Source organism: Amphiprion ocellaris, chromosome 23, assembly GCF_022539595.1.
Source record: "Amphiprion ocellaris isolate individual 3 ecotype Okinawa chromosome 23, ASM2253959v1, whole genome shotgun sequence".
In the NCBI taxonomy this organism is placed as follows: Eukaryota; Metazoa; Chordata; class Actinopteri; family Pomacentridae; genus Amphiprion; species Amphiprion ocellaris.
In genome coordinates, this window is record NC_072788.1 from 26,433,129 (window position 1) to 26,445,865 (window position 12,737).

Sequence of the window (12,737 nt, forward strand, 5' to 3'; positions counted from 1 at the left end):
GCTATATAAATACAGACCATTTACCATTACTAACTATAAGTGGCCCTCAAAAGAATTTTAGTAAAAACAAGTTCTTTAAGGAACCTTTTCTTCAAATTTTTTGTTAAAGAGCCCCCAAATGTTCCATTAAAGAACAATGAAATAACGACTCCTTTACTCACAATAAAAGGTGCTCCAAAGAACTTTAGTAAAACTAGATTCTTTAGAGAACCTTTTCTTCAAACTGTTCTTTAAAGAACCCGCAAATATGAACCATCAAAGAACCATTTCTTTAAACAGTTCTTTGATGGTTCTCTGGGGGTACATTATACTCTCTTTTCGACCGGGGTGGAGCCCGTTCGGAGTTGGAGCCGGCGCCCGACTTGGCGCTGGTTTTTTGTGTTTCGACCACCGGAGCTGCGGCTCCGGGCTCCAAAAACTGGGGCTTTTTCGGGCACCAACTCGTTGCTGGGCCAGACTTGGCCAGAGTTGAGAGCCGAGCATGTCACGGGCAGGGGGCGGGGTGACATCTAAAAACATCTAAAAAGATAAACATAGATATGATCATCAACTTATTGCGCGTGTTTAACCGCTAAGTAGTCAATGCAAGCGTAGTCGAAGCTAAGTAGCTAAGCTAACGCTAGCACGTTTACTGTTAAGTATCCAAACGTCTTTGATAATTACCTTTCTTCTCAAACGTGATCGCCGGGCATTGGAACGGCGACGCCGATGGGTAACCCCTAACAGAAGGTTTTGCTGTTCAGCGATGGCGAGACACACTAGCAAAGCCGTGTACACCACTCCAATGAAGTCCTCCATTGTTGTTGTGTGGGTTTCCGTACAGCGTGAACGCTGTTGAACGGCTACGTATGCAGTGACATACACACGTTTTGTGGTGGCGCAATGACGCAGCTCCAACTTTGCTCCTTCCGAATGGAAACACAAACCCGTTCTGGGGCGGCATGAGATTTGAACCAAAAAAGTACTGGCTCTCAACTTTGAACCAACCTAGCACCTGGTGCTCTTTGGTCGAAAGCCCCTATTAGGGGTTCTTTAAAGAACCATTCTCTACACACTATGATCATATACAACTGCTGAGGTTCTGTGGACTCAGTAGAACCTTCAGTTCTCCTTCCACTCCATCAGATCAGTGGTTCTTCATCCATCCCTCAACATCTCAGCTACTGTTCCTGGATTACTCCAACCCTTCAGTACCATCAGAACCATGGAGCTGAATACTGAACTGGTAGACCTGGGAGAACCCAGACCCACCTGGACCTGGATCCTGGACTTCCTCTCAGACAGACCACAGGTGGTGAAGACAGTAAAGAAGGTCTGTCTGAGGTTCCAGTAGGGTTAGGGTTAAAGTTAACCTGAACCCTACTGGTCCTCCACCCAGGACAACAACTCCATCAAGTATAGAGATGATCTGACCATCCTCAGCCTCATCAGAGGAGATCTGGGTCACAAGATCATCATCTATGGAGAAGAAAAAGATCTTGTTCTAAACTAGACACAACCAAAGACCTCATCCTGGACTTCAGGAGGACCTCCCCCTCTCAGCAGCCTCTCACCATCAAGAAGATAAGGTGGAGGTCGCTGACAGCAACAAGTTCCTTAACCTTCATATCTCAGAGAACCTCAGCTGGACTAGAAACTCTTGACAGCTGCTGGAGAAGCTGGACTCAGACCCTCACCTGAGACTCCAGAGGGTTCTTCATCTTCTCCAGTAGGATCACTGTGTCGTTCCAACACCTCCCTGGATGAGTTTGGTCATTACGTCTGCTGAGAGGACCATCAGCTCTGACCTCCCCTCCATGGACTCCACAAACACCCAGACCATCCTCAGGGACCAACCAGATCCTGGTCTGTCCAGGTGGACTCAGGTAGAACCTGAGACCTGCAGAACATCAGACCTCACCAGGTTCTCTTCAACCACAGCTTTAGTCCCGCTACCATCAGACTGGTGGTCCAGAACCCTGAGGAGAGGAGGTGGTAGCTCCTTCTACGACCTACTGGAGGACTGAGAACCTCACCCACGACCTCACTTCCTCCCCCACCTCCCTCATAATGCTCTTTCCATGTTTTACATAACGTCTGAACATCACTAAAGATGTTCTCAGAGTTTCTGTTCCAAACTCTGTTTTATACAAACTAATTTTTTTGTTTTGTTTTTAATGTAAATGTGTATTTTTATTACTGATGCTGCTCTGATCGTCATTATTTCATTTTTTCCTGTATATAAAGTCAACCCAATGTGCCTGTGAAAACACAGTAAAACTCGATTCTATTCTATTCTATTCTATTCTCAGTAGAACCTGATGATGTTAACATTGGACCAGACCAGGTTCCAGTTCTTAGACCAGGGGTGTCAAACTCAAATTCACAGTGGGCCAAAATTAAGCAGTGAAGTAAAGTCACGGGCCAAACTCAATATTTATTGAAAAATTAACTGCAACTGATATGTAATGTTTAACCTTTTCATATGGAAACAAACTTTAGTTTTGCTTAAACACAGAATCTGGAACGACCAAAGCTTGATATTACAAACACATGAGAAATTAAATTTGAGATAAAAGACACATCAGTGGTATTCATTTCTTATTTAAATAAATAAATAAATAAAGTATGTCTCTCCCCGTATCCTTTCAAGTTCCTTTTTAAAGTAAATCTTTTTCAAAGCCAACAACAAAAGAACCAAAAATAATAATGTCATTCAATAAAAATCCAACATTTCAACTATTAACAGACCATGCCTTGCATTAGAAAAAGTGCATAAGAAACAGATATATTCAAGCTCAGTTTGCTACACTCTGATTTACTCTGCACATTGGTCTAAGCCAGATACCTGGCATCTTTTCTTAGATGCAAGTTCATCAATGTCAGGGGTCAGGCTCTGAGCTGAGGAAAACCTCAGGACAGAGTGAAGGTGTTCATCAGTGAGTCGACTTCTGTGAGGTGTTGTGTTCACCTTCATCATAGAGAACAGTTGTTGCTTGGGTGCGTAATTGAGGCATTGTGTCGGGGAGGAAACCGCGCAGCACCAACAGAGTCATATTTTGATTTGAGCATGTCATTACATTGGAGTTCAGTTAGCTCCATTTGGAGGCTGGTTGGTGCGCTTTCCACGTCGATCGCAAACGGGTTACTGAGCAGTTCAAATCTCCCTTTCTGAGCCTCAAAGTCGGCAAATTGCCGGGAAAACTCGGCGCTGAGCGCGTTGATTTTTTCAGCAAACTGTGCGCTAGGCAGCACAGCAGGAGAAATTTGCTCTGCCATGGTTTGGCAGCACGGAAAATGACCCAAGTTTCCTTGCAGCATCTGAGTCTTCCACAGACACAACTTCGTTTTAAAGGCCCTCACTGCTGCGTACATGTCTGTGATGATGTGGCCCCGTCCCTGAAGCTGCAGGTTAAGCACATCCAGATGGCTCACAATGTCAGACAGAAATGCAAGCTCACACAGAAACTTTTTATCTCTCAGCTCTGTTGTGTCCTTCCCTTTGTTTCCCATAAACTGACAGATTTCCTCACGTAGCTCAAAACATCTGTTCAGTACTTTTCCTCTGCTTAGCCATCTCACCTCTGTGTGATAGGGCACATCTCTGTATTCCGAATCCAACTCCTCCAGAAAAGACTTGAACTGCCGGTGATTCAAACCTTTGGCTCTTATGAAGTTGACTACTGATTTTATAGAGCTCATAACATGTTCCATTTGCAGAGCTTTGCCACAGATCACTTCCTGATGAATGATACAGTGATAAACTGTAAGTTCACCTGCATCTTCCTCCTGCATCTTCTCCTGAATCCTGCCGACCAATCCAATCTTTTGACCACACATCGCAGGCGCACCATCTGTCGTCAGTCCCACAAATTTATCCCAAGGCAGGCTCCTTTCAGTTATACATTTGGATACCTCTTCAAAGATATCTTTTCCTGTGGTGGTGCCATGTATTGATTTTAATCCTAAAAGTTCCTCTGTGACGCACAGGCTCGAGTCTACTCCACGGATGAAGATTGACAGCTGGGCAGTATCAGACGTGTCGCTGCTCTCATCCACAGCAAGGGAGTGTGCAATAAAATCTTTTCCCTTTTTTATTAGTTGTTCATGTAGATTAGTGGAAAGCTCACACATGTGCTCAGCCACGGTGTTTCTGCTCAGGCTCACATTTAAAAATTCTTGCTTTTTATCTGGGCACACGATGTCGCAAACTTTGACCATGCACTTTTTGACAAACTGTCCCTCATTAAAAGGCCGGGCTGATTTTGCTCTCTCTGCTGCCACAATAAAGCTGGCCTTTACAGCAGCCTCACTTTTTGATTTTGCTTTCATGAACATAGTCTGCCAACAAACCAGACTTCTTTTCATCTCCTCCACCTTCTGCAGCTTCTGCTTTACGTCCAGGTCCTTGTACTTTTCATAATGTTTTGTTTCATAGTGTCTTCTTATGTTATATTCTTTCGTTACAGCCACGTTAGCTCCGCACACAAGACAAACAGGTCTGTCCTTTATATTCGTGAACAGATAATCTGCCTCCCACCTGTCTTGAAAGCTCCTGTTGTCCATCTTTCGTTTGGCCATTTTTGTGGAAGGTGAAATTAATTTGTCCGATGTGACTGGAGCATGGTTGTCAATGACTGTCAACAGAAAAAAGGAGCGCTTGCCGGTTTCGACTGCGTGCCAACATACTAGCAAAGCATTGTGGGATTTGTAGTATTAGCGGTACAGCATATACCGCGGGCCAGCTCTAATGCACATTTGATATGATCTTGTGGTCCAATTATAATCACACTGCGGGCCAAATTTGGCCCATGGGCCTGAGTTTGACACATGTGTCTTAGACGTTCTAAACCAGGCATGTCAAACTCAGGCCCGCGGGCCGGACCCGGCCCGTTGGATGATTTAATCCGGCCTGGCATAAATTTCTGAGTATGTCAAAAAAAGAAGCGAGTCTCTAGCTCATTTCTATCAAAAGTTGTGATTTTTTAAAATAAATACAAACCAAATAGGGCTGCACAGTGGCGTAGTGGTTAGCACTTTCGCCTTGCAGCAAGAAGATCCCTGGTTCGCGTCCCGGCTTTCCCGGGATCTTTCTGCATGGAGTTTGCATGTTCTCCCTGTGCATGCGTGGGTTCTCTCCGGGTACTCCGGCTTCCTCCCACAGTCCAAAAATATGCTGAGGTTAATTGATCATTCTAAATTGCCCGTAGGTGTGAATGTGTGAGTGATTGTTTGTCTCTGTATGTAGCCCTGTGACAGACTGGTGACCTGTCCAGGGTGTCCCCTGCCTTCACCTGAGTCAGCTGGGATAGACTCCAGCCCCCCCATGACCCTAGTGAGGATTAAGCAGTGTATAGATAGATAATACAAACCAAATGCTCCCTCCGGCCGCTAAAGGGCAGTAAATGTGTAAAAGCGCTCACGTCCAGCATGTGGCACTGACACGAGTTAGTCTCAGGAAATGAACATTCGCAACGTGATGTGTCCAAGTAAAAATAAACCAGCAATCTTGCTTCACCATTCACCACTACTAAACAAGTTATCGGTCAACACACCCTTCCCAAAATGGCACTGTCAAAAAAAAGAAAAGTGGACACGGAGTGCAGAGTTTTCCAGGAAAAATGGACTGAGAAGTATTTATTCACAGAAGTGAATGCAAAACCAGTGTGCTTGGTATGTAATCAGCAAGTTGCAGTGTTCAAAGAGTTTAATATTCGGCGCCACTATGAGACTCATCATAAAGACAAGTATGACCACTTGAAAGGACAAATAAGGAAAGACGAGATAAACACATTGGTCGCTGGTCTGAAGAAACAGCAGTCTACTTTTACGCGCAGCCGCGATACTGCTGATGGGGCTGTAAGAGTTAGCTACATTATTGCCAACGAGCTGGTGCAGGCATCCAAGCCATTTTCTGATGGGGAGTTTGTAAAAACATGCATGCTGAAGGCTGCAGAAGTCGTGTGCCCTGAACAGCGACCTGCCTTTGCCAATATTAGTCTAACGAGGAACACTGTCGCAGATCGGGTGACAGAACTCTCAAGTGACTTGAGCAGCCAATTGAAAGACAAAATCAAGTCATTTATCACATTTTCAATCGCAATAGATGAGAGCACCGATGTCACAGATATTGCTCAACTGGCCATATTCATTAGAGGTGTTGATGAAACTTTGACCATCACAGAGGAGCTGCTTGAATTGGTGCCCATGAATGACACCACAACAGCAGATGACATTTTCAGCGCTCTTGTTGGAGCGCTGGACAAGGTGGGAGCGGACTGGTCCCGTGCCGTGAGCCTGGCTACCGACGGTGCGCCATCAATGGTCGGGAGAAAGGCAGGCGTTGCCACAAAATTCCGTGACAAAGTACAGACCGCAAATGGAGGACAAGAGTTTTGGGCATTTCACTGTATTTTGCACCAGGAGGCGTTATGTTGCAAAACACTGCAAATGGACCATGTTATGAGTGTGGTTGTGAAAACTGTCAATTTCATCAGAGCGCGCGGTCTAAATCACCGTCAGTTTGACACATTTCTCAGTGATCATGACATTCATGCTGGCCTTCCATACCACACTGACGTGCGCTGGTTAAGCAGAGGTGCAGTACTTAAGCACTTCTTTGAGCTACGAGGGGAAATTAGACAGTTCATGGAGAAGAAGGGACGCCCAGTAAAAGGAACTTAAATGCAAGGAATGGGTGCAGGATCTTGTGTTTATGGTCGATATTACACAACACTTGAATACACTTAACACTACATTGCAGGGCCGTAACAGAGTTGTCACTCAATATTACGACAGCATAAGTGCGTTCAAGATGAAACTGTCACTGTGGGAGTCGCAGCTATCCAACAGTGACACCGCGCATTTCTCTTGTCTCACAGCTGTGTGTCTGAAGGCACCGGACCGTCCCCATAATGATTTGGATAAATATAAAGACAACATAACAGATTTGCTGCGAGAGTTTGAGCAGAGGTTTCAGGTATTCAGTGAACTTGAGAACAAATTGGGCTTTTTTCGCTCGCCATTTACAGTGAAGCCTTTAGATATGCCAGCTGACATTCAACTCGAGCTTATTGACTTGCAGTGCGATTCTGCTATGAAGGATAAATTTGGGTCCGTGGGATTGGATACGTTTTATCAATATCTCGTGCCAGGTTACCCCAAATTAACAGCCATGGCTGCAAAAGCAGCGCTCAAGGTTAACAAATAAACACTTGAATGACATTGTTAAATGTGCTGCTACTCAGGATTTCACATCTAATATCGATGCACTTGTGAAGGCAAAAAGATGCCAAGTTTCAGGAGCCAGCAGCAGCAAGTAGACTGCAGGAGTGCAGTGAGAGAGAAAAAAGTGTGATGACACGAAATTTGTTTGCACTCATGAATACAGATCATTAAAAATAAGATTAATCTGGTTTCATATTAAAGACAATTAATATTGTGCAGTATATTCTCAGCTTCAGTAGGCCCAGCCTTGTAGTTTGATCTGATGTAGTCTAATCTTATTGCCCATGCACTGCTATAACTTTTTATTTTATTTATTTATTTATTTATTTATTTATTTATTTTATTTTATTTTGTATTTCTTTTTTTTTATTTATTTCAAAGCAGTATGACAATTAAGGCGAAAATATTTTTTTCATAGCTCCCACTAGAGTTTGTTTAGTGTGGTGAGTTGGTTCAGGTGTAAAACTGCATTCACTCAACTGTTAAAATAAACCAGTTGTTAACACATTCACCGCCAAACATGACAATCATTTTTTTTCCATTGTTTGTGAATAAATGTGTTGTGCTTAGAAAAGATCCCTTGTCATCCGTGATTATAATATGTAGGGTAGGCTACAAATGTAGGCTGAATGATAAAGCATAGTACTGAAAAACAAAGCTAAATATTTGGAGTTGACATTCTTTTACTGATCCGGCCCACCTGAGAACAGAAAGTCTGGATCCGGCCCCAGAGCCAAACTGAGTTTGACATGCCTGTTCTAGACTGAGATGGAACCTCCAGACTGTAGAAGCTTCTCCTGGTGACTGATGACTCAGCAGCTGCTCTGTTTTCTGATTGGCTGCTGCTGCAGAGGTGAAATAAACAGTGGGGACTTTGTGCTGCGTTCAGGTGCTGCAGTAAATTCCTGGTTTGACAGAGACGCCTGAAGGCATCATGTGGTGGATGGAAAGTGGATCCTCTGGGATCACTGGGTTCTCTGGTTCTCACCTGTCCAGGTGAGCTCACCTGCTTCAGAGTAAAACAGTGACTTTAAAAGCAGCGTTTGATCACTGAGCGGCTTCACACTGAACCTCCACTAATGAGACACTGATTATTGATCAGTCTGCTGATTATTGGAAATATCTGCTGATGTTTCAGTGAAAAGACTCAGGAAGTAGAAGAGCAGCAGAATTGTCCTCAACTCAGAAAAGTCCTCAGAACATCTGGAAACATTCCAGCTGCTGTCACAAGATTCTCTGCTTTCATTCTTTTCCACATCAGTCTTTCTAGAGAGGAAATGAGCTGCAGTCAGCAACAGGTTTTCTTTCACTTCTTCACTTTAGAAATCAAGTCTCTGATGAGTCTCTGGCTCCAAAGTGTTCCTAAAGTTCTCCAGAACAACAGGAGAACCGTTGTGTTGTTGTTCCACTGCAGAGGAAAGCAGATGTCCAACACCTTCAGTCTGGTTCTGTCACAAAGACCACAGCTGCTGAGCTAAACTTAGTGTTTTAGTGATGAACAGTTCTGCTGATGGAACTCAGCTGGATGCTGCTGGGAGAGTCTACCCGGTAACTGCTGACTCTTCTCTGTGATTGGTGCTCTGGGACTCAGAGCTGCTGCTGCACTTTGACTCACTTTGAGTTGATCCACTTCAGATCCACAGTTCAACAGTCAGACTGCTGCTGACCAAGATGAAGCTGCTCCTCATCCTCTGCTGGGTCCTCGGGGTCTCTGCTGACGGTGAGTTTGTTTACAGACAGGAGGGAGATAAACAAACTGTTTACAGACAGATAAACAAGCTGTTTACAGAGAGGAGGGGTAAACAAGCTGTTTACAGAGAGGAGGGAGATAAACAAACTGTTTACAGAGAGGAGGGGGATAAACAAGCTGTTTACAGACAGATAAACAAGCTGTTTACAGACAGGAGGGGGGTAAACAAGCTGTTTACAGACAGATAAACAAGCTGTTTACAGAGAGGAGGGGGGTAAACAAGCTGTTTACAGACAGGAGGGGGGTAAACAAGCTGTTTACAGACAGATAAACAAGCTGTTTACAGAGAGGAGGGAGGTAAACAAGCTGTTTACAGACAGATAAACAAGCTGTTTACAGACAGGAGGGGATAAACAAACTGTTTACAGACATAAGGGATCGATAAACAAGCTGTTTACAGACAGGACTAATCAATAATCAGTGTTTCAGGTTATTGATCAGTCTCTGTGTTTTCTCTTCAGTTCAACATGAAGATCTTGCTATCAATGGATGTTCAGACTCTGATGGAGAGAAGATGTACACTCTGGACAGAGAAGAGGTGTGGTACGCAGACTTCATCAATCAGAGAGGAGTGGAGCCTCAGCCAGACTTCATAGATCATATGTCCGTCCCAGGAGCTTATGAACAGGCTGTAAGTGAGCTACAGATCTGCAAACAGAACCTGAATGTTGTTCGTGCAGCGATGAAGGACGTCCCCCTGGAAAAAGGTAAAGATCAATGAAGTTCCTTCTCTTCAGGCTGAAACTATTGATGAACGTGAAGAAATCCAGATGTTTTATCCTCATCAATACAAACTGATTGATTATTAATTAATTATTAATATTGATAAACTGACAGTAATATTTATTGATATTAACATAGAGAGAAGTAATTAATATTGACAAACTGTAGATTTGTGGTTCTAGAAGATGATCAATACCTTTGTGTTCTCATCACATCCTCAGACTGAGTGATGTTTAATTTCAGTAGAACTGATCAATATTTATTATTTAGTAATTAATTATTATAATTAACAACCAGAAGGATAAATAATTATTTCTAATAAGACGTCTGAAGGTTGTTTATGAAGGAACAGTAATGAATCTACACAAATCTACAATAAATAAATAAAAATAAAGCAGATTAAGAACTGATCTCACATTGATTCATGATGAATAAATAAAATAAACCTGGAGAGACGTGAAGGAGAACCAGGACTAAGCTGCTGCTCTGAGGTTCTGGTTCTGAGGTTCTGGTCCACACTGACAGACTCTGAGGGTTCTTCAGTGGTTCTACCTGGTGAAGGTTTTTCCAGCAGCAGAGCTGTGATGGAGAACCTCAGAACTCCTGAACATCAGCTGATGGAGAACCTCAGAACACCTGAACATCAGCTGATGGAGAACCTCAGAATCCTGAACATCAGCTGATGGAGAACCTCAGAGATCTGACAGATTCTGATGATCCAGCAGCAGAACTGAACTCTGAATGTTCTTTATGTGTTCCATGGAGGTTTGGATCTGATGGACCAACCTGAAACTATCAAACTATTTTCTTCTGACCTCTGATGACATTCTGTGTTCCAGATCCTCCTTCCAACCCGATGATCTACAACAGAGACAAAGTGGAACTGGGAGTGAGGAACGTTCTGATCTGTCATGTTTCTGGTTTCTATCCGGCTCCTGTCAATGTCTCCTGGACCAAGAACGGAGAGAAGGTGACCGAAGGAACCAGCATCAACGTTCCCTTCCCCAACAAAGACGGTTCCTTCACCCAGATCTCCAGACTGGAGTTCATCCCACAGCAGGGAGACATCTACAGCTGTTCAGTAGAACATCTGGCCCTGGACCAGCCACTGACCAGAATGTGGGGTAAGAACCTTTATTTAAACAGAGACCTGAACACAACACAGCTGCTCACAGAGACATGATGCAGATGTTCCATGTCTCTGTGTCCAGATGTTCCATGTCTCTGTGTCCAGATGTTTCATGTCTCTGTGTCCAGATGTTCCATGTCTCTGTATCCAGATGTTTCATGTCTCTGTGTCCAGATGTTCCATGTCTCTGTATCCAGATGTTTCATGTCTCTGTGTCTCTGTATCCAGATGTGGAGACCACCCAGCCAGGTGTTGGACCTGCAGCATTCTGTGGAATCGGTCTGACCATCGGTCTGCTTGGTGTGGCAGCTGGAACCTTCTTCCTCATCAAAGGAAACGAGTGCAGCTGATTGGTGGGGGCTGATGATGTCATCAGGGTGTGGTGTGGAGTCACCAGGACAGAATCCAGATGTTTCCTGTTGATTGTAAATGATTTCATTGAACTTCCTGCTTTTGAATCCTGTTAACCTCTGATGAACATCTGAAGAATCTCTTAGACATGTTTCCATCAGCTTCAATATTCTCTGATGTTCTGCTGCAACAATAAACTGAAATGAGTCCAAATCAAACATCACGTCTGGTTCTGTTCTCCTCCATCAGCCGACTGATGATCAGTGTCATGTAGAAACATCCAGAACGTTTCCAGGTTGTTTATAGTTCAGTCTGAGAGGAACATCAACATTTAGTTAGAACCTGAAACAGAAACTTGTTCTCAGACTAAATCAGCTGTTTCAGAAACATGAAATAAAAATGGAACAAACTGAAAACAGAAAAGTTCTCTGTGTTTGTGGAGTTCAGAGGAAAGTTTGAAGTTTGCAAATGAACATATAGACAAGCCTGATGCATTTTGGAAACAAGTTCTGTGGACTGATGAGGTTAAAATAGAAATTTTTGGCCGCAATGAGCAAAGGTACGTTTGGAGAAGAAAGGGCACAGAATTTAATGAATAGAACCTCTGTCCAGCTGTTAAACATGGGGGTGGATCAATCATGTTTGGGGTTGTATTGCAGCCAGTGGCACAGGGAATATTTCACGAGTAGAAGGAAAAATGGATTCAATAAAATTTCACACTGGACACTAACTTGATGCCATCTGTGAAAAAGCTGAAGTTAAAGAGAGGATGGCTTCTACAAATGGATAATGATCCTAAACACACCTCAAAATCCACAGTGGATCACATCAAGAGGCGTAAACTGAAGGTTTTGCCATGGCCTTCACAATCTCCTGACCTCAACATCATTGAAAATCTATGGATAGACCTTAAAAGAGCAGTGTGTGACAGACAGCCCAGAAATCTCAAAGAACTGGAAGACTTTTGTAAGGAAGAATGGGCCAAGATACCTCAAACAAGAACTGAAAGACTCTTAGCTGGCTACAAAAAGTGTTTACAAGCTGTGATACTTGCCAAAGGGGGCAGTACAAGGTATTAACTCTGCAGGGTGCCCAAACTTTTGCAGACGCCATTATTGTGTTTTCTGTTATTTTGAAAGTGTAAATGATGGAAATAAAATCTAACTTTTTTTTAACATGTTATAAGAATGTCTCATCTGTAATTTGATGCCTTTTGGAGATTTTTCCATCTTTCGTTTGCTTCTTTATGCACATTAATACAAGTTTTTACCTGGGGTGCCCAAACTTTCGATCCCCACTGTACAATTTCAAAATGAGATCAGGTGTCCGACAACGCCACCCTGGGAATTCCGCCCAGAGAATTATTGTTCTCCGAGATTGGAGGCACAGAGGTTCGTTTTACTTTGGGAGCATGGGTGGATCTACTGGGGGGGCATAGGGGGGCAAATGCCCCCCTAAAAGAAAGCCTTGCCACCCCTGCTGCCACCCCAATTTGCACCGACGAATTTGACATTTACGACCGAGGACCTCCAATGTCTGACTGCCCTGAATGCAGCACGAGATGACATCAGAGCGGCT

General features: G+C 43.6%; 1 protein-coding gene and 1 pseudogene across 1 annotated transcript; one reads left to right on the forward strand and one right to left on the reverse strand.

Moving 5' to 3' along the window:
* Positions 1-2,601: 2,601 nt before the first annotated feature.
* Positions 2,602-8,638, reverse strand: LOC129348061 (general transcription factor II-I repeat domain-containing protein 2-like; annotated as a pseudogene).
* A 137-nt stretch (positions 8,639-8,775) lies between these two features.
* On the forward strand, positions 8,776-11,377 carry LOC129348062 (mamu class II histocompatibility antigen, DR alpha chain-like). Its single transcript, XM_055007376.1, has 4 exons — positions 8,776-8,926; positions 9,418-9,663; positions 10,519-10,803; positions 11,037-11,377. The coding sequence occupies exons 1-4, from the start codon at positions 8,878-8,880 to the stop codon at positions 11,156-11,158; spliced, it is 702 nt and encodes a 233-aa protein (XP_054863351.1). The 5' UTR covers positions 8,776-8,877; the 3' UTR covers positions 11,159-11,377.
* Positions 11,378-12,737: the final 1,360 nt, after the last annotated feature.

Bases quoted from the DNA above. Each gene is read 5' to 3' on its own strand.
- LOC129348062 (XM_055007376.1), top strand. From the start codon at position 8,878: ATGAAGCTGCTCCTCATCCTCTGCTGGGTCCTCGGGGTCTCTGCTGAC. The intron at 9,664-10,518 runs GTAAAGATCAAT...TCTGTGTTCCAG, and splicing joins GGACGTCCCCCTGGAAAAAG to ATCCTCCTTCCAACCCGATG. The intron at 10,804-11,036 runs GTAAGAACCTTT...CTCTGTATCCAG, and splicing joins GCCACTGACCAGAATGTGGG to ATGTGGAGACCACCCAGCCA.